The sequence below is a fragment of the Coregonus lavaretus genome (genome assembly GCF_964263955.1).
Source record: "Coregonus lavaretus genome assembly, chromosome: 26".
NCBI lineage: Eukaryota > Metazoa > Chordata > Actinopteri > Salmoniformes > Salmonidae > Coregonus > Coregonus lavaretus.
Window position 1 is genome coordinate 8,437,445 of NC_140013.1, and position 24,625 is coordinate 8,462,069.

At 44.8% G+C, this 24,625-nt stretch overlaps 1 protein-coding gene across 1 annotated transcript; it reads right to left on the minus strand.

Moving 5' to 3' along the window:
• On the minus strand, positions 1–23,424 carry LOC311101606 (sodium channel regulatory subunit beta-4-like; the record flags this gene model as incomplete). The annotated part of the gene is made up of 5 exons (XM_084142734.1): positions 1–91; positions 508–637; positions 1,283–1,502; positions 2,017–2,180; positions 23,331–23,424. 5 exons carry the CDS (start codon positions 23,422–23,424, stop codon positions 1–3), a joined length of 699 nt encoding a protein of 232 aa, XP_083998860.1.
• Positions 23,425–24,625: the final 1,201 nt, after the last annotated feature.

Consider the following 24,625-nt stretch of genomic DNA (forward strand, 5'->3'; position numbering starts at 1 on the left):
TCATGCCTTTGGTGTTGCTTTGTTGTCAGCTTTGGCTGTGTTGAGTCCATTGTCTGTGTTGTCCTGTCCTGAGCTCACAAGGCACTCTTTACTGTGAGAGGAGAAAGCAAGAGAGAGAGAGAGAGAGAGAGAAAGAGTCAGAGTCAGTGTGAAGAACAAAAGGCAGGTAAAGAAATGTTGATAAAGGCATGCATACCAATGTTCCATGACAGTTTCAAAGGGGGGAAGCGGTAGCCGAAGAGCTGTTGGTTCGAATTCCAGCGCTGACGGGAAACATGTGAAGGGGTGAGCTGGCAGGGTTGCTAGCATTAATATCTCAGGTGCCCTTGAGCAAGGCACTTAACTCCCAAACAGCTCAATGGGGCCACTCTGTGGCTGATCCTGTGCTGCTCCCAGCCTGTGCATGTGTGCACTATCTCTGTATCTCTGTAGCCACACACACTCAGATAATACATACTAACTGCATACTCTGCCATCACTTATACACCTGAGTTTTTAATCACTTACTTCTTCTCTGCAGACTTTCTTAGGATGAGGAGCACCACAGTTTTTGTCACCATGACAACGATGATCAAGCCAATGACTCCGCCCACGACAGACACGATGATGGTGGTTACGGTATTGTCAACCACTTTCACTGGGGAGAGGAGGTGGATAACAAGAGAGAGGGTGGAAGGGAGGGAGGAATAGAATGGTAAGAGGAAGAGAGGGTTCTGTAAGATGAGTATTCAGCTGTTTCCCTATAATCATAGTCAGGTGTACATTCTAGGAGAATATGATGAAGTAATTTGATGCAGATCTTTGACATTATGTCAAAGGTGTATCTGTAAACATTCAAGAAAAACGAACTGGCAAACATGTTTCACCAGGCAGCGAAGAGAGAGAAGGAGGGAAGAATTGAGAATGTGTTGATCAGTCTCACAACCACAGCGCTGGAAGATCGATTGATCCGCTCATGAGGAGATATGATACATTTTCATATAGCTTTTACCTCCAAGGAATTGATTCTAGTGTATGCTGTGTATACACTACGATCAACACACTCGGTTGGACAATAAATAGATAATTCTGCAACATAACACTTGACCATGGAACTGATATCAGGGTATTCTTGAGCCATTATACAATGTGGAACTTAGACACATGACAAATAAAGCAGATATTTGCCCTACTTCCACTTGAAGACATCAAAAAGACTGGTGACTGGGTGGCCTAAACTTAAAGTATGAAAATGTCGTCAATGAGTATGTCGTATGCAGTCAGGGAGTGTGCAGTGTCTTACACTCATCCACCACGAAGAGGGTAAAGATGGCGCTATGGTTGCGGTTCTTCTCCTTGGGGTTCCGGGCAAAACAGGTGTACTCTCCCTCGTCCTCGAAGGTCACGTTGAACAGCAGGATGGAGATGTTGTTGTGCTTACTGCTGCCCACAAACTCTATCCGCTCGTGGTACACCTGCACCCGTGGTTCCACACCTCCTATAGGGATCACTGCCTCACACAGCTGGAGAGGGAGAGGGAGAGGGAGAGGGAGAGGGAGAGGGAGAGGGAGAGGGAGAGGGAGAGGGAGAGGGAGAGGGAGAGGGAGAGGGAGAGAGAGAGGGTGAGGGAGAGAGGGGGGGAGGGGAGAAGGAGAGGGAGAGGGAGAAGAGGAGGGAGAGGAAGAGGGAGAGTGGGAGGGGGAGGGGAGAAGGAGAGGGAGAGGGAGAGGGAGAAGAGGAGGGAGAGGAAGAGGGAGAGTGGGAGGGGGAGGGGAGAAGGAGAGGGAGAGGGAGAGGGAGAAGAGGAGGGAGAGGAAGAGGGAGAGGGGGAAAGAGGTGGACAACAGGGGTGAAGCAAGCAAGCAAGCAAGCAAGTTTATTTATATAGCACAATTCATACATCGAAGCAATTCAATGTGCTTTACAAAGATGTTTATCAAAAGTAAAGGGGAGAGATGTTGAGATATGAGTTGAATGTCACATTGTTCATTGAGGGCGTGTTAGTGAGGGAGATAACCGTGTCAGTAAGTGTCATGCCTTCGTCATGGTGCCATTGTCGTTGTAGTGCCAGTTGAAGTAGAGGTTCTTGATGCCGATGCAGCTGGAGTAGGTGCAGGGTAACAGCACCGTGCTGCCATTCATCGCCTCCATGAAGGGCACCTTCCCCACTGACACCTCCAGCGCTGAAGCACACCATACTCCTGGAAGGGACGGAGGAGGGAGGGAAGGAGAGAGAGCGAGAGAGAGAGAGTGAGATAATATTATTAGATTTGTAAGTAAACCATTTGGGATTCAATGATGTGGCACACTGGAAGACAGAAATTGAAATGCTCTACAGAGAGAGAAACAGAGAACGAAGAAGGGAAAGCGTGAGGACATCATTTGTTTTTCACCAGCAGCAGTAGCCTACATGACCGTTCTTCTCTTATCTCCAGCAATTTTTTATAGCGGCCTGGCTGTTAAATGGCTGTTACGATCATCACTTACCCAAGGAGCTGGCACTGGGGTACAACACACACACACTGTCAAACTCAACTAGCTCTTAGTCTGACGTCAGAATTAGATGTTCATCGATGTTTCTCAAAATTCAAAATTCAAAGTTGTTGCAAATGTCAAATTTAAGGTTAAGTTTAGGCGTTAACTCTGATTTATTAAGTTAGAGTTAAGTTTAGGCATTAACCACGAAATCTTAAGGTTAGGCATTAACTTTGAATGTTTAAGGTAAGGGTTAAGGTTTGGGATAGGCTTAAAACAAACATCTCAAAAATAACTTTCTATTGCTGAATTTCAACTTGCAACCTTTGGAATCAGAGGCAGATGCTTACAACCATCTGCTATCCCCATCCACAATGCTCTAGCAAAACCTACTTGAAGGTAACTGTTGCCCCTAGTGGCCAGTTTCCACATCATCGCACAACGTCCTCAGACATGGATGGATGTCGAATACTGATTTGTGTCACGGGTGACCTGGCTGGTCAACCTCGGCCAATATAGACCTGCTGAGTGTTTGTGTGTGTGTATGAGTGTGTGTCCATCATGAGTCATCATGCCTCCCTAGTCAAAGCATCAGCGTGATCTCCAAAATATTTGAGTCCTTTCTATTCTACTGCATCCAAATCAAGTAGCCTATTCAAATATATTTTCAAGAGAGAGCGAGTGAAAGAGAGGGAAAGCAAAAATAGAGAAAGAGTAAGGGAATGGATGGATGTGTGTGTGTGGGAGTAGAAGGAGGAGGGACAGAGAGAGAGTGCGAGACAAAGAGAGAGCTAGAGAATGGATGAGGAAAGAGTGAAAGATAGACAGAGAGCCGGAGGAAAGAGAGACAGAGAGAAAGGGCAGGTTGTTTTCTGTCTGGTCCTGTGGGCCATGCAGTGCAGCCCGCTGCAGCACGACGGGCGGTGGTATTCTCACCATGTGGCTTGGAGTCAGAGCTGAGAGGACTGCACAGGGGCTATTTTTAAATCCTCTCGTCCCATCTCAATATTTCATTCTGGGAAAGAGATAGTGAGTGTGTGTGCTGATTGTATGTGCCTGTAAACAACCCTGGTACGAGTGAGTGTGTTTTTTGACTGTAAATGACTGAAGACTATAGTACTGCAGTCCCACCAGCCTTGCACAACATGGCAATAGATCAGATCAGGAGAATCAAGCAATCCCATCAGCCAATTACCCCAGCTTAGCCTAGCCCAGCCCCTGCCTTACCATAAGCATAAATGAAATCAAACATTGCCCTTTTAAAATAAATGAAATGAGGAATCAATGAAAATAATGTGTTTGTACTTGGCCAATACTACGGTATGTTAACACACTGTGATGTGATAATAATTGCCAATAGACGGTTGGGTTGGTAGCCTGGGTACCTGTCACGCCCTGACTCTGGGGACTCATATTTGTTGAGTCAGGGTGTGTATTTTCTGTGTGGTATGTTCTATGTTGCGTTTTCTAGGTTTAGATCTAGATCGTCTAGATCTGTGTTGGCCGGTGTGGTTCCCAATCAGAGGCAGCTGTCGCTCATTGTCTCTGATTGGGGACCATACTTAGGTAGCCTATTGGCACTAGGGGGTTGTGGGATCTTGTTCCAGATAAGGTATGTTGTGTTGTGCTGCCTTGGACTTCACGTTTCGTTTGTTGTTTTGTCGTTGTGTTTAATATTTAATAAACATGTACGCATATCACGCTGCGCCTTGGTCTGACCCGTCTGTAAGCGATCGTGACAGAAGATCCCACCAAACGAGGACCAAGCAGCGTGTTCAGGAGCAAATGGCGGGAATTCAACAGGAGGTTACATTAGTAGATGTCCTCCTCGGTTGGGGGAGAATTACGGAGGAGGAGGCCGTCCGCTACCGGAAGGCAATGAAGGAGGATGCCCAGGTAGGAGAGGAGAAACGGCGCCAACAGTGCCGACGACGGAGACCCGAGAGGCAACCCCAAGAACATTTTTTGGGGGGGGCACACGGTGTGGACGACGAGGCAGCAGGAGGCCGTTAAAGGGCGGATCTGCAGGTTAGGAGGCAACCATGTTACGGGGGCTATTGGTTCAGAGGGAGCAGGAGTTATTCGGTCAGAGGGAGGTGCTACAGGAGGCTAAAAGGGAGAAGGAAAGTGTAGAGGCACGGCGAGAGGAGTTGGTTAGGCAGCAGAAGGAGCGGGGGTTTATAAAGGAACCCAGTCCTGCTTCTCGCACCAAGAAAGTGGTGCGTGTCGCCAGTCCGGTCCGGCCCGTTCCTGCTCCCCGCACCAAGCCAGTGGTGCGTGTGTCCAGCCCGGCCCGGCCTGTTCCTGCCCCTCGCACCAAGCCAGTGGTGCGCGTCGCCAGCCCGGCCCGGCCTGTTCCTGCCCCTCGCACCAAGCCAGTGGTGCGCGTCGCCAGCCCGGTCCGGCCTGTTCCTGCCCCTCGCACCAAGCTAGTGGTGCATGTCGCCAGCCCGGGCCGGCCTGTTCCTGCCCCTCGCACCAAGCCAGTGGTGCACGTCGCCAGCCCGGCCCGGCCTGTTCCTGCTCCCCGCACCAGGCCAGTGGTGCGCGTCACCAGTCCGGTACGGCCCTTTCCTGCTCCCCGCACCAAGCCAGTGGTGCGTGTGTCCAGTCTGGCACGGCCTGTGCATGTTCAATCGGTGCCTGGTCCGGCACCGGTCAGCTGCTCCACTCCGGAGCCAGAGCAGTCCGCTCCACCGGTGCCCAGTTCAGCTCCGGTCAGCGGCTCCACTCCGGAGCCAGAGTAGTCCGCTCCACCGGTGCCTGATCCAGCTCCGGTCAGCTGCTCCACTCCGGAGCCAGAGCAGTCCGCTCCACCGGTGCCCGGTCAAGCTCCGGTCAGCGGCTCCAGTCCAGACCCAGATGTCAGCCCCTCTCCAGGTTCGGGGTCTCCCACACCAGGGTCCAGACAGGGCTTGGTACTTCGTGGGAGGAAGGAGAGGGGAAGCAGCGCGCCGAGGTCCAGACCAGATGAGGGGCGCAACAGGGAGGCGGAGAGTAAGTGGTCGTCACGCCCTGACCCGGATCCGCCTCCGAGGCGGAAAGCCCACCCGGCCCCTACCCTGTTATGTTTATGTTGTGCGGTCGGAGTCCGCACCTTTGGGGGGGGGGGGTACTGTCATGCCCTGACTCTGGGGACTCGTATTTGTTGAGTCAGGGTGTGTATTTTCTGTGTGGTATGTTCTATGTTGCGTTTTCTAGGTTTAGGTCTAGATCGTCTAGATCTATGTTGGCCGGTGTGGTTCCCAATCAGAGGCAGCTGTCGCTCGTTGTCTCTGATTGGGGACCATACTTAGGTAGCCTATTGGCACTAGGGGGTTGTGGGATCTTGTTCCAGTTAAGGTGTGTTGTGCTGCCTTAGAATTCACGTTTCGTTTTGTTTGTTGTTTTGTCGTTGTGTTTAATATTTAATAAACATGTATGCATATCACGCTGCGCTTTGGTATGACCCGTCTGTAAGCGATCGTGACAGTACCAGTCTGTTTCTGCTAACATTCCACTCCAAACATGGCATGAGACGGAGTGCAAGGAGTGGAATGTTAGCAGAAACAGACTGGTACCCAGGCTAGTGGGCTGGCAACGCCATGACAAAAATGCAAAAGGCTGTGTATTGTTGTTACTCTGATCGGTCGGATAGCTAGCAATAATGACTAGAAGCATGAGTGGCTTGCGAAAGTATTCACCCCCCTTGGCATTTTTCCTATTTTGTTGCCTTACAAAATGGAATTAAAATTGATTTTTTGGGGGTTTATATCATTTGATTTACACAACAAGCTTACCAATTTGAAGATGCAAAATATTTCTTGGGGTGAAACAAACAAGAAATAAGACAAAAAAACTTGAGCGTGCATAACTATTCACATCCCCCCCACCCACCCTTACTTTATAGAGCCAACTTTTGCAGCAATTACAGCTGTAAGTCTCCTGGTATGTCTCTATAAGCTTGGCACATCTAGCAATCTTTAAGTCATACCACAGATTCTCAATTGGATTGAGGTCTGGGCTTTGACTAGGCCATTCCAATACATTTAAATGTTTCCCCTTAAACCACTCGAGTGTTGCTTTAGCAGTATGCTTAGGGTCATTGCCCTGGTGGAAGGTGAACCTCCGTCCCAGTCTCAAATCTCTGGAAGAGTGAAACAGGTTTCCCTCAAGAATTTCCCTGTATTTAGCGCCATCCATCATTCCTTCAATTCTGACCAGTTTCCCAGTCCCTGCCGATGAAAAACAGGGGGATGGTGTTCTTGGGGTGATGAGAGGTGTTGGGTTTGCGCCAGACATAGCGTTTTCCTTGATGGCCAAAAAGCTCAATTCTAGTCTTATCTGACCAGAGTACCTTCTTCCATATGTTTGGGGAGTCTCCCACATGCCTTTTAGCGAACAACAAATGTGTTTGCTTATTTTTTTCTTTAACCAATGGCTTTTTTCTGACTACTCTTCCGCAAAGCCCAGCTCTGTGGAGTGTACGGCTTAAAGTGGTCCTGTGGACAGATACTCCAATCTCCGCTGTAGAGCTTTGCAACTCCTTCAGGGTTATCTTTGGTCTCTTTGTTGCCTCTCTGATTAATGCCCTCCTTGCCTGGTCCGTCAGTTTTGGTGGGCGGCCCTCTCTTTGCAGGTTTGTTGTGGTGCCATATTCTTTCACATTTTTAATAATGGATTTAATGGTGCTCCGTGGAATGTTCAAAGTTTCGGATATTTGTTTATAACCCAACCCTGATCTGTACTTCTCCACAACTTTGTCCCTGACCTGTTTGAAGAGCTCCTTGGTCTTCATGGTGCCACTTGCTTGGTGGTGCCCCTTGCTTAGTGGTGTTGCAGACTCTGGGGCCTTTCAGAACAGGTGTATATATATACTGAGATCAGGTGACAGATCATGTGACACTTAGATTACACACAGGTGGACTTTATTTAACTAATTATGTGACTTCTGAATGTAATTGGTTGCACCAGATCTTATTTAGGGGCTTCATTGCAAAGGGGGTGAATACATATGCACGCACCGCTTTTCTGTTATTTATTTTTTAGAATTCCTTGAAACAAGTTATTTTTTTCATTTCACTTCACCAATTTCGACTATTTTGTGTATGTCCATTACATGAAATCCAAATAAAAATATTTTTAAATTACAGGTTGTAATGCAACAAAATAGGAAAAACCCCAAGGTGGATGAAGACTTTTGCAAGGCACTGTATATTTGGATTTGTTTAACACTTTTTTTGGTTACTACATGATTCTATATGTGTTATTTCATAGTTTTGATGTCTTCACTATTATTTTACAATGTAAAAAATAGTAAAAATAAAGAAAAATTAGTGAATGAGTAGGTGTGTCCAAACTTTTGACTAGTAGTGTGTATATTTTTTGCACGCTACTCCTCTTACACCATTTAAACTAGAAATGTCATTCAAACTTTAAAACGTGCAGACTGGTCTGGACTGAGTTGCTTGTATACAACTTTTGGATATATTTTATGCTTTTTAAGCTATGAAACCTTTAGTCATTTTTTTGGTCCTCCATCCACTTTCAAGGGATTTCCTCAACATTCTAAAGGCCCAATTGTGACATCATCACTTTCAACATTGCATTCACTGTAAATGCAGCAATGCAACTTTTGACGCAAATCAGCTACTTTGACCCCTTTACCAACAACTTAGACAAACATTTAGAGGGTATGACATCTTGTTCTATTTCCCTGATATTCACATCTGAAATTGGAACATAATTATCTGTTACCAATCTAACGATACAGCTGTTTTGGTAACTGCATTAACACATTGTTATCCAACTTTTTCCAAACAATTGCCATTTTAACCACTCCCCCAACAAGTCAGACAAAGACTTAGAGCATATGAAATCTTCCTCTACCTCTATGCCTTTGAAATCTGAAAGCAGAACAGGAATAGCTTCTTCCAAACAACAGGTCAAGCTGTTTTAGTAACCCATCGACTGCTTTCATTATAGATGCAGTAAGTCATTTCAGACGCTAGCAGATTCATTACTTACCAACACCAGCTGCAAATTCCAATAAAACTACATCACATTTTGAAGGTCACTTTCCTTTCTTTGTCTAACAACACTATCATGAATCTAGCAAATAAGTTGTTTGGGTCAGAGTGCAGTATTTATTTAGTTTCATAGCACAAACTGTAGCATGTTTCAGACCACAACCACACAACTACCGACAACAACTACTGACCACAACTACATAACTACTGAACACATTTACTGACCACAACCACACAACTACTGACCACAAATACTGACCACAACCACACAACTACTGACCACAACCACACAACTACTGACCGCACAACTACTGACCACAACCACACAACTACTGACCACAACTACGAAACCACACAATTACTGACCATACTACAGACCACTCTCAATTATATGAAAGTAACATTTCTAATAACATAATGTGTGAGCAGCATTAGGTGAAAATGGATGAGAAATACTCCTACTAAACAGATGGAAAGATATACTTTCTGGAAAATGTACCTTTTAGTGTATCATATGGATATGGTTAGCTAGCTAGCTAACCAACAACTGTAACAATGAATTTGAAAGACAAGAACGTTATTTATTGGGCAAATTAATTTCTGTTTAAAAAAAATTATTTGCAGACAGTAGTTTATGTTGTCAATAATTATTTGATTGTAAGCCAACCCCATCTGTTTTTTGCCTCATGTTTATTTTTTGTGAGGGCATCGGTTTTGTTGGTAAACAACCCACCTCTCTATTATGCACTAGGCCTTTAAGGCTGCAGTTATGGTGTGGTTGGAGGTATGTCCAATGCACAGGTTCCATCTTGCGCCAGCCCAGCCCAGTCCAGTCCCACCTAGCACAGTCCCACCTAGCCCAGTCCCACTTAGCCCACTCCCACCCAGCCCAGCCTAGCCTACTCCACCCCAGCCCAATCTCGCTCACTCCCTCCTAGCCCACTCCCACCTAGCCCACTCCCACTCAGCCCAGACTCGCTCACTCCCACCTAGCCCACTCCCACGTAGCGCACTCCCACCCAGTCCCACCTAGCATAGTCCTACCTAGCCCAGCCCCACCTAGCCCAGACCCACCTATCCCAGCCCAGTCCCACCTACCCAGTCCCACCTATCCCAGCCCAGTCCCACCCACCCAGTCCCACCTATCCCAGCCCAGTCCCACCCAGCCCAGTCCCATCTAGCACTGTCCCACTTAGTCCAGCCAAAACTATCCCAGTCCCACCAAGGCTCTAGCATTCCCTCCCTATGCTGAGATGGAGCCTCCCATTCAGCTCCAAGGTCAGTGTTGCTGTATATAGCAAAATCATTTTCACCCTGACTGGGGGATGTGTGCCATTATGGAACACTTACTCATTAATGATGCCTATTATGATGGGAGTGTTCACATTTGAGCAGGTGTCACGGCTCTATGATCCACAGAGAGGTGATGATGATGCACAAAAATAAGATGTCTTCATGAAGAGAAGCAGGGAGGGGGGTTTGTGTGTCGAAGGATGGTGGCTGCAGTGGTGGATGGGTATGTTTGTGTGTGCACAATGTGCTTCTGCAATAGAAAATGCATTCAACTTGTTAGTGGCATTGATCTATTTCCGTTTTCTATACTGAACAAAATTATAAACGCAACATGTAAAGTGTTGGTCCCATGTTTCATGAGCTGAAATAAAAGATCCCAGAAATGTTCCATACGCAAAGAAAGCGTATTTCTCTTAAATGTTGTGAACAAATTTGTTTACAGTGAGCATTTCTCCTTCGCCAATATAATCCATCCACCTGACAGGTGTGGCATATCAAGAAGATGATTAAACAGCATGATCATTACACAGGTGCACCTTGTGCTGGGGACAATAAAAGGCCACTCTAAAATGTGCAGTTTTGTCACACAACACAGTGCCACATATGTCTCATGTTTTGAAGGAATGTGCAATTGGCATGCTGACTGCAGGAATGTCCACCAGAGCTGTTGCCAGGGAATTGAATGTTAATTTCTCTACCATAAGCCTCCTCCAAAGTCATTTTAGAGAATTTGGCAGTACGTCCAACCGGCCTCACAACCGCAGACCACGTGTAACCAAGCCAGCCCAGGACCTCCACATCCGGCTTCTTCACCTGCGGGATCGTCTGAAACCAGCTACCCCGACAGCTGATGAAACTGAGGAGTATTTCTGTCTGTAATAAAGCCCTTTTGTGGGGAAAAACTCATTCTGATTGGCTGGGCCTGGCTCCCCAGTGGGTGGACCTAGCTCCCAAGTGGGTGGGCCTATGCCCTCCCAGGACCACCCATGGCTACGCTCCTGCCCAGTCAGGTGAAATCCATAGATTAGGGCCTAATTAATTAATGGACTGATTTCCTTATATGAACTGTAACTCAGTAGAATTGTTGCATGTTGCGTTTATATTTTTGTTCAGTATAATTCATTGCAGATCAATAGACAATTTGCTGTGCCAGTGAATGGCAATACAGTCTCAAACGACAAGATATTGACTGAAAAAGGTTGTCTTAGTAAAAGAGTTTGTCCTTGGCTGTGATCGAACAGCTATTTTAAGCAACTTGCTAAGGAAAACAATTAACAATTCAACAGATCATTAATTGCACCGATTAACTGAGGCAATTACCACATTAGTGCTGATTCTTCCACTTCAATCCAAATAGTGTAGATCATTCTTTATGAATATCCCATCCGAAATATACCCCTAGCCCCTAGCTCCTACCCCCTAACCCCTAACAGCTAGTCCCTAGCCTCTAGCCACTTCAGTCCAAATAGTCTCAATCATATTTATATCACATCTGAAATCTAACCCTGTGATCTGGATTGTGTAATCAATATGGTATGAATTCCACCTAGAGGGCTAATTGGAGCTATTGGCATATAGTTTATACCCATCCAATCCGCTGTCAGACCTTGACAAATTGTTATTTTTACTTGGCCGCTGTGGCTGAGAATGACAGATGCTAGCATCAATCACACTTCAGCAAAGAGATGGAACTGACTGATGGAAGCAGACAGGTACCTGAGAGGAAGCTGGCGGATGCAAAACAAACTACGCTCCCTATTTTGTACTGCTTAAATGTAGCCTTCCCTGGTAATCTCCCTTCCCTGTTTCTAGGGATGCACACGCATAGGCATACGGTACACACAAACACTTGCACGCATGTACACTTCCCTCTTCAGCATCGCAATATATCCCTCCCTCCCTCCCGTTCTCTCTCTCTCTCTCTCTCTCTCTCTCTCTCTCTCTCTCTCTCTCTCTCTGTAATGCAGCAGAGTAATGCTGCAGCGTCTCAATATACTCTGTTTCTCTCTCTGCCTCCTTCTCTCTTGCTCTCTCGCTCTCTTACTGGCTTGACAATGTCGCTGTCTAACACTGCCCTTTCTCTCACACTGCACTCAATTTCTCTCCTTTTTGTCCCTTAACATACTCCCTACTCATCTTCTCCTCATCTTTACACAATTTATAGGCAACTGTTTTGTGGTGTTGTTGGTGTTGGCCCTCAAGGGCTCTGAGGCCACTATAAGCTGTATGATGCCAGCAGTGCTGGGCTAGCTGGGTTGGGGACAGCACGGCCGGTCAGTCGTGTGTGTGTGTCGTGGGTCCCCAGGAGGGCAGGACAAGACTAATCTCTCAGTGGTTTTAATTAAAGAACCACCCTTCTGCTCACCAGCCTCGACTGCCTGCTGCTGCCTGGCAAATATATGAACTCCCATCACTTTGTCACACATGCACAGACACAACACACACACAAACATATGACCACACACACACGCACACACACACACACAATCTTTGCCTCTAAGAGCGAGAGAGAGAGCGAGAGAGTGAGAGAGAGAGAGACAGAGAGAGAGAGAGACAGGCTGCCCTTGGACTGGTGTGTTGTTTATAGAGAAGGCTTGACTCCTCGTCCATTAGCCGTGACTCAGCAGACTGTTTATTCTGTTTATACAGTCAACTTGAAATTGTGGTGACACTGCTGTTATCATAGTCTGAGAGTTTTACATTACTGTTGTACAACACTGTAATATCCATTGAATGAAGAATATTTGTGTTCACCTGATACATGTTATTTGCCTTGTAGTTTAAGAGCTAGTGTCTATCGTACTGCTCATATCACGACTAAGCACATTTTTAAGCATGTGTGGTCTGTGTGATTGTGCGCCTAAATACTTAAACTTGCCTTTCTGCGTATCTGTGAGGTGTTTACTTGTTTGTCCTCTAAAATACATCTGTCTAGACTAGCAACCCAACCTGGCAGCCTCCCTGCCCTCTCCTGATTCCTTTAGTGGCCCTTGTGAATGCATCACAGCTGTGATACCTCATCTCAGATTAAATCAAGAACAGCTGTCCTCGAAGCCCACCATCACTCAGAATCTCTCCCTAACTGTTCCTCCTCTCCTCACCCTGCCCTGTGCATCCCTTCATTGCATTAAAAACTCAAAGTCGGTTAATAATTCATCTGTCCTTGGTTCTCCCCTCTCCTCTAGTCTCTCCTCCTCTCGTCTCTCTCCTCTTCATGACAGGAGTGCTGACTGGGTTGTTTTTTTGGGCCCACCACACGTGTCTCTACAGGCTGGGTCAGACAATGGGGAAGGCTCTTTATTTCCACTCAAACTTGTATTAATCCCATCTTCTTTCATGGGAGCTCCTAAAGTAACTAAACTCTTGTACAATGCATCTATTTCTGTATTCTCTCCATCCCGTTCCTCTTCACGTTCGTACTTCTTCTCTAAGTTAACCCTCTCTCATTCAATATCTCTGACCCTCTCTTCCTCCATATTCCTCTCCTCCTTTCCGTGCACGTTTACTAGTGGCTGCGAGGCCTTAGCCTGGAGCTCGGTTATCTATCTGGTCCCTTGGGCCCTCCACTTAGTGACTACAGGAGTAGGCAGCGCTATTGCATATGGAAATGCATCAGGAGGTTTTATAATGCAGTCAGACAGAAGCCTGTGAGTCACTCCATAGACCTGAGAATGACCCTCAACCTCAGCCTGAGTGGAGCAGTGATGTACAGAAAGTACACTCAGCCTGTGCAGCAGGGCTCTCTCTCTCTCTGGCCCTCTTACAGGCATACTGCTCCCTCTGCTACATCACACCAAAGCACAGTGCAGAGTGGAGGACATTGGTTTTCTTGGATCACTGTAGCTTCAGCTACACTGGAGAAAGCCAAGGAAAGACTGATTTGGAAGGTTTTTAGGAGTCAAGAAACTAATAAACATGGAAACATGCATACGTTATAGGTATCCAGTGTCATTTAAGGTCAACCCACCAACCCTCTCAAGAGAACGTGACTCACCTAAACAGCAGCACCACATAATGACATCAGACCCCCATTAGAACAGAACAGAATTTGGATTTCTCCGAAATACGCTATTTTCTTTTCCCAATATGTGCCCTCCCTTTGGGCGTTGCCACTTTGGGAAGAGTCAATCGAGGCAGTCTTGGCGGATTTGAACTATTGCCAAGTCTATCTTTAACTGCGGTCTAACTTAATCATAAACACTGAACGCGGAGCATAATGGTTTTGGATGCCATTATAGAGATCATGTATCTAAGCATTTTTGTTGAGAGCGTCATCCACAAGTCATTATCTTTTGAAATTGTTTCCAATTCCAGTGGGAGTATGCCATACTGTATTAGCACACATGAGGCATCATTCAACTTATTTGAAAACAGGAACACACAAAAATCCAAGTCCACAATAGACCCACATACCATAGCAAGCATCCCCCAACCCAAGGGATAGGAATTCATTAAAACATCTGCCTTCAATCAACTCCTCAGCAGGGACCCTTTGGTGTATACTTTCTATGTGCTATATTCAGGCTCTCAATGTACAGCCATAACTCATTTCCCTTGTAACCTATATGGGAAATCACTTGACGATTACTAGAACGTACCCTTCATAGAAAAATGAAAATTGACCCGCTTTAAAGGGCTTTCTGGTTAATTTGGACAGGTTTTAGGATATATCCAAGAAAAACGTTGATGCAGTCCTAGTAACTTCTTTTTCTAATCTACTTTATTCTCCCAAGGTACCTTCATTCATGAAGTCATCATACATGCCCTCATAACCTTGACATGCATAATCCTACAGTAAATGTAAATGGCCCAACCATGGACTACCACCTAGGACTTTAGTACAGCAATTCAAATCACCACTTCAGCAGGTGTGCAATACAAAAACAAGTGCCACTGCAGTGTTTCAGTCTAACATTATAACAACGGACCACAGCAAGGAGTCTGTCATTACACGTTAATCCATGTAGTTCAATGTCGCAAACAATGCCAGTGCATAGTGTTAGTATTACAACCCATTGCTATGTATGGTGGTCCTCTGTAGCTCAATTGGTAGAGCATGGCGCTTGTAACACCAGGGTAGTGGGTTCGATCCCCGGGACCACCCATATGTAAAAATGTAAGCACACATGACTGTAAGTCGCTTTGGATAAAAGCGTCTGCTAAATGGCATATTATTATTATTATTATTATTATTATTATTATGTACAGGCCGTCAGCACCGTCCAGTAACACTACACATGGGAGGAGTGCTGAGTGTCCATGTGTCGTCAGAGGGGTTATGTAGCTCTGGGAAGTATGTATCTGTATGTGGGTGAGGGTTGATGACATTCAAAACTGTGTGTCACTCACTCTCACTCTGCCTGTGTGTGCTTGCCTGCCTGCCTGTGCGTGTGGGGGAGGGGGGAGGGGGGATTCTTACGGTATTGGCAGGGCTGTAATAACTATTCGGCCAGTAAGAGTGGCATGTGTCTGAAGAGGTTATGACATCAGACCGGGGTGTGGGTTCAGGTATTGGCAGGGGTAGCTTAAGACGAGTATGGTTATGAACGCCAAGGCAGTTTAAATAATAAGACCGTCTACGTTGGACTTTAAAATGACAAAGTTGGACTTTGTTATAGGAGACAAACAGGCTCATGGCCAAATGTCAAAGAGTAAACTAAAGCTCAACATCTGAACAGCCTTGTGGTGTTGAGGTCTGTGAGACAAGACTGTTGGTCAGGTAATCAAGCCAGAATGAGAAGGAGACGTAGATGGAGACAGGGGCATCCCTCTAATCCCATTCACACTCTGACAATAATAAATGATCTACTCTCCCTGGTCCCAGCCACTTCGTCTATTTCTGCTGAGCTATGTCTTTAACATTCACTGCTGCTGGCTGGGAACGTTGTTACTCCACGGTTGTTTCAGATCTGTGTGACCCTACATGCTATTCATGACTATACAGAGTAAAATCATACATGATAAATAATACTGCATCTAAAGGCTTTAGCATTACATCCACATTAAATGGGATGGGTTGTGGTGGGTTTGCAGGAAATGGATCACTTCCCAATGCCATTTCTATTCACAACAACATAACAAGCCAACATCACAAGCCATACCAAAGAACCTCTAAAAAGGCCATGCCCTTAGTTTTAGTGGGGCTAAGAGGACAGGTGCAGCTAGGAAGAGAGAGGACCCCCCCCCCCCCCCCCCCCCCCCCCCCCTTCCCCCGTTGTAACCCCTAGAGTAAAATGCTACACCATAATACATGGTCAAAGTCTTGACCTCCAAAGGCTAGGCATGCCAGTCCATTATCTCAGGAGTCTATACACCACAGGTATTTATAGGATGTCATGTGTGTGTACATTATTTGAACGGCATAAAATCCACTGTATTGCATATCCAACAGATATCCACCGGGGTAGTTTACATGGCTATTTCAGAGATAAAACATCAAAACCCCTCCAGGAATTAAATGCCTTGGTAATGGTCAAAGTTATCTGATAGCAGACCCAACCACATATCCACCCAGTCTGCCCTGCAAACGTGACTTTCATATAGGGAGCTGAATGTAGCTTCAAGTTACACACACACTCTTAGAAAAAAAAGTTACAATCAAATCAAATCAAATGTTCTTGGTTGCGTACACATATTTTTACAGATGTTATCGCAGGTGCAGCGAAATGCTTGTGTTTCTAGCTCCAACAGTACAGTAATACCTAACAATACAATTCAAAAAATAAATAAAAAATATCAATATGACCAATGTCAGAATATAAATATATATGTATATGATGGTGTGTATAGACAGCATGGACAGTATATGAATAGAAAAGGTGTGTACAGCAGTAGTTATATGGGATGAGCCTTGACCAGAATACAGTATATACATATGAAGTGGATAAAACAGTATGTAAACATTATTAAAGTGACCAGTGTTCAATGACTATGTACAGTGCCTTCGGAAAGTATTCAGACCCCTTGACTTTTTCCACATTTTCTTAGGTTACAGCCTTATTCTAAAATTGATTAAATTGTTTTTTTCCCACATCAATCTGCACACAAGACACCATAATGACAAAGCAAAAACAGGTTTTTAGAAATGTTAGCAAATATATTACTAATAAAAAACGAAAATATCACATTTACCTAAGTATTCCGACCCTTTACTCAGTACTTTGTTGAAGCACCTTTGGTAGGGATTACAGCCTTGAGTCTTCTTGGGTATGACGCTACAAGCTTGGCACACCTGTATTTGGAGAGTTTCTCCCATTCTTCTCTGCAGATCTTCTCAAGCTGTGTCAAGTCGTTGTCCTGTTGGAAGGTGAACGTTCGCCCCAGTCTGAGGTCTGGAGCAGGTTTTCATCAATGATCTCTCTGTACTTTGCTCCGTTCATCTTTGCCTCGATCCTGACTAGTCTTCCAGTCCCTGCCACTGAAAAACATCCCCACAGCATGATGCTGCCACCACCATGCTTCACCGTAAGGATGGTGCCAGGTTTCCTCCAGACGTGACGCTTGGCATTCAGGCCAAAGGGTTCAATCTTGGTTTCATCAGACCAGAGAATCTTGTTTCTCATGGTCTGAGTGTCTTTAGGTGCCTTTTGGCAAACTCCAAGTGGGCTGTCATGTGCCTTTTACTGAGGAGTGGCTTCCGTCTGGCTACTCTACAATAAAGGCCTGATTGGTGGAGTGCTACAGAGATGGTTGTCCTTCAGGAAGGTTCTCCCATCTCCACAGAGGAACTCTAGAGCTCTGTCATTGTGACCATCGGGTTCTTGGTCACCTTCCTGACCAAGGCCCTTCTCCCCCGATTGCTCAGTTTGGTCATTATGGGGTATTGTGTGTAGATTGATGAGGATCTTTTATTTATTTAATCCATTTTAGAATAAGGCTGTAACATAACAAAATGTGGAAAATGTAAAGCGGTCTGAATACTTTCCGAAGTCACTGTACATAGGGCAGCAGTCTCTAAGGTGCAGGGTTGTGTACCGGGTGGTTGCTGGCTAGTAACAGTAACTAAGTTCAGGGCAGGGTACTGGGTGGAGGCCGGCTAGTGGTGACTATTTAACAGTCTGATGGCCTGGAGATAAAAGTTGTTTTTCAGTGTGTCACAAGGTCAAATCAATATATTGTGTTGTAGGTTTTATGATGCTTGTATTATAACCAAAGTAGATAGTTTTAAGATAGTTTTATACATCAGTTGGGGTCTCTATAAGCTACAATATGAGGTCCTAAACCTAGCATGAAAGTACATCCTTGTAGCTGTGTGGGCTAATATAGTCAAAATGTTTGCCTTGGGGTAAGTTGAGCCAATGGCCATGGGGCAAGTTGAGCCAATGGCCATGGGGCAAGTTGAGCCAATGTCCACCAGACCCCATACAAATTATGATTACATTTTGTCAGTGCTATGCATAATATGCATAGTATTTTTGAAATATGTCATGCATATGAACTCAGACATGCCCTGTTTATGCATATGTAAAACAAGCAGCGGTTTAGCCCCCCTTGAGGTTCATGAGAGTGTAGCCAAGGAATTGAGAGAAGGGAAGAAGTCCATTCGAGCAGCAGCAAATTATGAAAAAATAGACTGAATGACACTGAAGGGGTACATTGACAAAAAATTAAACAAACATGTACTTGTGCGAAAGAGAGGCTATGACAGAGTAGCAGAGACACACAAGGTCTTATCTGATGACATGGAGTCTGAGCTTGCTAAACATATCAAGAATTTTTCAGACCAGTTTCATCCCACTGGGCACAGATGTCAATTCAACGTCTATTCTAACTTGGTTCAACGTAATTTCATTGAATTGACATTGAAATGACATGGAAACAACGGTGATTCAACCAGTGTGTGCCCAGTGGGATGGGCTTAGAAGCCTCAAATGCAGAGAACTTGCCTACGAATTGGCACATTGAAACAACATCGCCGTCCCAGACAACTGGTCAAGAAATAGAAGGGTAAGTGATATTGAACAGAGAGATCTATATCTGAATGTAGGCCAAGAGACCACTTTTTTTGGACAAGCTATGTTTTCAAAACTGTTATGTTTACATGAATTCTGATTATTTCCAGGGATACACAACATCCTGAACTATATGTAGATATATTTGTTAGAAAGAAAACTATATTTCCCTTGACATAGTGATGCTGAATGTAAAAAATAGCTCAACTTACCCCACTCTCCCCTACATGAATTACCCATTAGTCTTGCTGAGGGTGAGAGTTGTTTTCTCCATTAGACTTACGGGAAAAATAGATGAAATTTGTAATGCCAGAACAGATGTTGGCTATTTCACGACTGCTCTCTCACTTCAAGCGCAAACAAACAAACAGATGAGAAGGGGCTTGGTTTTTCATCAGGACTGCACTGCCCTTAGTAAAGATGCAATCCAGGATCTTAAAGATGCAATACGCAGAAATCGCTCCGCCATTTCCTGGTTGAAAAAATTATAATAGTTCGTCTAATTTCAGTTTATGTGACAAAACAAGCATTCAAAATGTAGAGAATCATTGTACCATCTAAACTGCTGTGAAATATTTATTCATTATTCCAAAATATTTTATTTTCAGCTGTTTGAAGCTGGTGTACAGAACCAAACGTAAAAGATGCAAAAATGAAACTTAAGAACGAGAAGCATAGAAATAGCGCACATAGAACTGATCTACCGCTTCTTAGACTTGCTTTCAACGAGAATGACAGATATATACACTACCAGTCAAAGGTTTTAGAACACCTACTCATTCAAGGATTTTTCTTTATTTTTTCTATTTTCTACATTGTAGAATAATAGTGAAGACATGAAAACTATGAATCATGTAGTAACCAAAAAAGTATTAAATAAATCAAAATATATTTTATGTTTGAGATTCTTCAAATAGCCACCCTTTGCCTTGATGACAGCTTTACACACTCTTGGCATTCTCTCAGCCAGCTTCATGAGGTAGTCACCTGGAAAGCATTTCAATTAACGTGTGCCTTTTTAAAAGTTAATTTGTGGAATTTCTTTCCTTAATGCGTTTGAGCCAATCAGTTGTGTTGTGACAAGGTAGGGAGGGGTATACAGAAGATAGCCCTATTTGGTAAAAGACCAAGTCCATATTATGGCAAGAACAGCTCAAATAAGCAAAGAGAAACGACAGTCCATCATTACTTTAAGACATGAAGGTCAGTCAATACGGAACATTTCAAGAACTTTGAAAGTTTCTTCAAGTGCAGTCGCAAAAACCATCAAGCGCTGTGAAATTACTGGCTCTCATGAGGACCGACACAGGAATGGAAGACCCAGAGTTACCTCTGCTGCTGCGGATAAGTTCATTAGAGTTACCAGCCTCAGAAATTGCAGCCCAAATAAATGCTTCACAGAGTTCAGGTAACAGACACATCTCAACATCAACTGTTCAGAGGAGACTGTGTGAATCAGGCCTTCATGGTCGAATTACTGCAAAGAAACCACTACTCAAGGACACCAATAATAAGAAGAGACTTGCTTGGGCCAAGAAACACGAGGAATGGACATTAGACTGGTGGAAATGTGTCCTTTGTCTGGAGTCCAAATTTGAGATTTTTGGTTCCAACCGCCGTGTCTTTGTGAGATGCGGTGTGGGTGAACGGATTATCTCCGCATGTGTATTTCCCACCGTAAAGCATGGAGGAGGAGGTGTTATGGTGTGGGGGTGCCTTGTTGGTGACACTCTCTGTGATTTATTTAGAATTCAAGGCACACTTAACCAACATGGCTACCACAGCATTCTGCAGCGATACACCATCCCATCTGGTTTGGGCTTAGTGGTAGTATCATTTGTTTTTCAACAGGACAGTGACCCAACACACCTCCAGGCTGTGTAAGGGCTATTTTACCAAGAAGGAGAGTGATGGAGTGCTGCATCAGATGACCTGGCCTCCACAATCCCCCAACCTCAACCAAATTGAGATGGTTTGGGATGAGTCAGACCGCAGAGTGAAGGAAAAGCAGCCAACAAGTGCTCAACATATGTGGGAACTCCTTCAAGACTGTTAGAAACGTTTTCCAGGTGAAGCTGGTTGAGAGAATGCCAAGAGTTTGCAAAGCTGTCATCAAGGCAAAGGGTGGCTATTTGAAGAATCTCAAATATATAATATATTTTGATTTGTTTAACACTTTTTTGGTTACTACATGATTCCATATGTGTTATTTCATAGTTTTGATGTCTTCACTATTATTCTACAATGTAGAAAATAGTAAAAATAAAGAAAAACCCTTGAATTAGTAGATGTTCTAAAACCTTTGACCGGTAGTGTATTTCACATTTCTATGTGAATTTGGTCAGGTCGCCCAAAAAGTGACATATTGCATCTTTTAGCACAACAAATACGTAACATATAGTACGAATTGGATTTGTAACATATCATACGAATTGCAAAGAAAACATTTTAAAAAAAATCTGGATGTAACATATCATACGAAATGGATGATATAGTACACAATTGGATGACGTAGTACACAAAAAACGGGGACCACATTTGGCTCGTGAGCACAACAAAATTATTGGCTGAAATTATACTAACGTTTAAAAGTGCATCTTTAAGCCTTACATTTTTGTATTTGTCTGGCTACATCCTGATGTGCGACTAAGATGTCCTAATTCCCTGAACTTCTGTCCATCACCTGATGTGAAGGACAAGTCTCCCAGCTAACATCTCTCATACTGTAGTCCAATAGTCTCTCTCTCCACTCTGCCAATATAGAACGACCATAGGATCTAATTATATAACTGCCGGGCCATTATATGTGACATATTGACGCACAAACGTTCCAGCAACATTATAGAACCTTCCCTGGTCTCTGATGGATGTCTCGAGGGGGTGATGGCTTGCCCTAGACCTGGCTGGTCAATATGTAAACCCAATCTGTTTTGTTGGAGGTTAAACCCCTCCGCTATAAGCTAGGGGTTTACATATGAACATGCACATTAACCCTTCGCCCCCCCAGCTGTAGAAAAAATACCTGCCGTAGTATTAAAGCCTGTACTTCACCTTGAAGCAGAGCCAAGGAGAACCGCCGGGCAGAGAATCCAGAGAAAACTGGCCAAGGATACACACAGGCAAGAGAGGTTACTTCTAATGTCATGTCACATTCCATCTCAAAGAAATATGCAAATGAAAAGCCTATTTATTATCGGTAGCTCTCTGCTGTGGCAGCCGCCTTAGAATTGTATGCTAATTTAGATTTAAAAACTTGTTTTAAGATGTTTTGTGCAATCTTGTGATCTTGCTCTTATTTGATCGGTGGGTTGATGTCAGTGTGAAAAAGGCACTCACCTCAAAAGATGCTGAGGAGTCTTAGGTTATCACACTATAACAAACTGATATGATAAGGTGTGGATTCTCAAATACATAGGGCATAGTTTTTGTCTAAAGCTTGAGTAACTATATTGTATTACTGTACATTATATAGCACTATATGTTGAAACAATATGGAATATGATACAATGCAATTTGTGGCAGTCAGGTACTCTACTACAAAGCAAACCTATACAGTAATTTGTATCATAATATAGCATATCACTCAGACATATAAATATAGGGTACCATGTGGTTACTGGACCATTCTTAGTGGACACACTAGTCTATACGTAGCTAAACAAAACATGTTAAAAGCAGGAAGAAGACTGGGGAGAATGAGAATGGATGGATATCCTGCGATTTGAGTAGTTATTGATCCAACCTTCTCATTATCTGACTTTAAACAAATATTAATTAAATATATTTTCCCCAAAATATATAAATACAAAATATGATATTCCTCCATACATTCCTATACACTTCCCTCACTGTATTAAGACCTTACACTTAATCTCATCAGCTGTATGAGTTAAATATGTCCCTGATTAAGTGACATGTGTAAATGTTCCGTGACAGAATGAAGTGCGTAGTAGAATCTGCATCACTAGTTCCTCTGATGAGAAGACAGTGTAAAGGGCTGTCTTTTGACAACTACACTGTGATCCTCACATGACAACTTCCATTCCATTGCCTCAACTAGATGTATATTGTCTTGTCCCATGGATCATTCCCTCCATTCCCCCCTAAAGATGTAAACATTGGACATTATCATACTCATTGACTTGGCAGGTCCATTGGTAGTGCCCATCATTCCACTTGCCCTAAACAGGATCCATTGTTACCGGCATCCTCTTATTGACTCAGCATCTACGCCTTCATAACTCAAATTGATCCCCTCCACTCACTCTCTTAGTGAGACGTAAAATAGCAAGACGCAGCACTCGCTGCCCCGACGTGGCTAAAACACACAACTCCGAGTCTCCCAATATAGAAAAGCATGAGCCATGTAACCAAATAAACCCCTGCCTTACAAGCAACAAATAAATAAGCGTGCAACCCTGTCTGCCAGCGTCAGACACATTTCTGCAAGCGCGGCAGAACCTGCAGTGATTTGGCTGGCACCCCAGGGATAGATGGAGGGAGACGGGTGCAGAGAGAGAGAGAGATAGAGATAGAGAGAGAGAGAGCAAGAGAGAGTTAGAGAGAGAGAGGGTTAAGGAGAGGAGAGGAAAATTGCCAGTATAAAGTCAGCTTTTGGACTCACCGAGCAGAAGTGTGACGACAACACTGGCGTGGACGGTGTCTCCTGAGCGCAAACACCTGGACATAGAGAACCTGCCGCTTCCTTTGGACTCCATATCCTTCTGCGTCCGTCTGGCAATCTGTCCGTCCGTCTGATTATCTGTCTGTCTGTCTGTCTGCCCCTGGATACACACTCTGGGTGTGTGTGTGTTGGCTGGAGCAAGCAGGGGTGTGGGTGGGATAGAGGGGAGGGGTATGGCGAGGTGGGACGCAAAGCGAGCAAAGAAAAATAGCAAGACTCCTGCTGTGAGTGTCTCCCTCTTCTTCTCCCCTCCTTTGCGATGAGTCCCAGAGAAGGAGAGTGAAGGAAGGCTTATTCCTGAATTATGAGTTCTGTCTACCCTTCTGTATGTGCCAGGCTGAAGACAGACTGAAAGAGAGAGTAACAGAAAGAGACAGATGAAGGGAAGGCTGCTGCACCTGATCCAGGCTTTCTCTCACTCTTTTTGCTTCAGTTCCTCTCTTTCACTCGCCGACACACTGATTATCCGCTGAATCCCTCAGCTTGAGAGCTAGAGCAGGCAGAGGAGAGCAAAAAAACTCATTCAGAGAGAGCGAGAATCTGCACCATAGAGCTATGGAGCTGTGGAAGCAGTCAGGGGATGTCAGCGTTGCCCCTGACGGAGAGCTGCATGTGGGGGGAGGGAGCGGAGAGGACAGCAGTGCCTGGAGCTCAGGCAGACAGGCAGCAGGCAGCAGGCAGTATGTGTCTCCCTAGCCGGCACAGGAAGGAATGAGTGGGGAGGGAGAGCCACTGCAGCAGAGGCATGGAGGACAGAGCGAGAGAGCGTGAGAGGGAAAGAGGGGAGGGGGAGGAATGGGAGAGGAGAGGGGTTGAAGGTGGGCCTTCAGCCTGATTGCATCTGGGGGCTATCTCACACACGGTGCTGGGTTCAGCCCTGCACTGGAGGGTCCTGCAATCCACCCTGTCAACCACTGCACCCGTGGCCGGGTTTAGGAGGGTTTCTCTGGGTACACTGCCATCTATACTGCCCTCCATCCTGGATCACCTCCCACCGCTCTCCATCAACTTTCCATATATTTTAGAATAATGACTTTTCCTTGAAAGCTGTTTTTATTTCTACATGTACCATTCCATGACTCATCTAATTCCCCTACATGTACCATTCCATGACTCATCTAATTCCCCTACATGTACCATTCCATTACTCATCTAATTCCCCCTACATGTACCATTCCATGACTCATCTAATTACCCGTAAATGTACCACTCCATGACGGATCTAATTCCCCCTA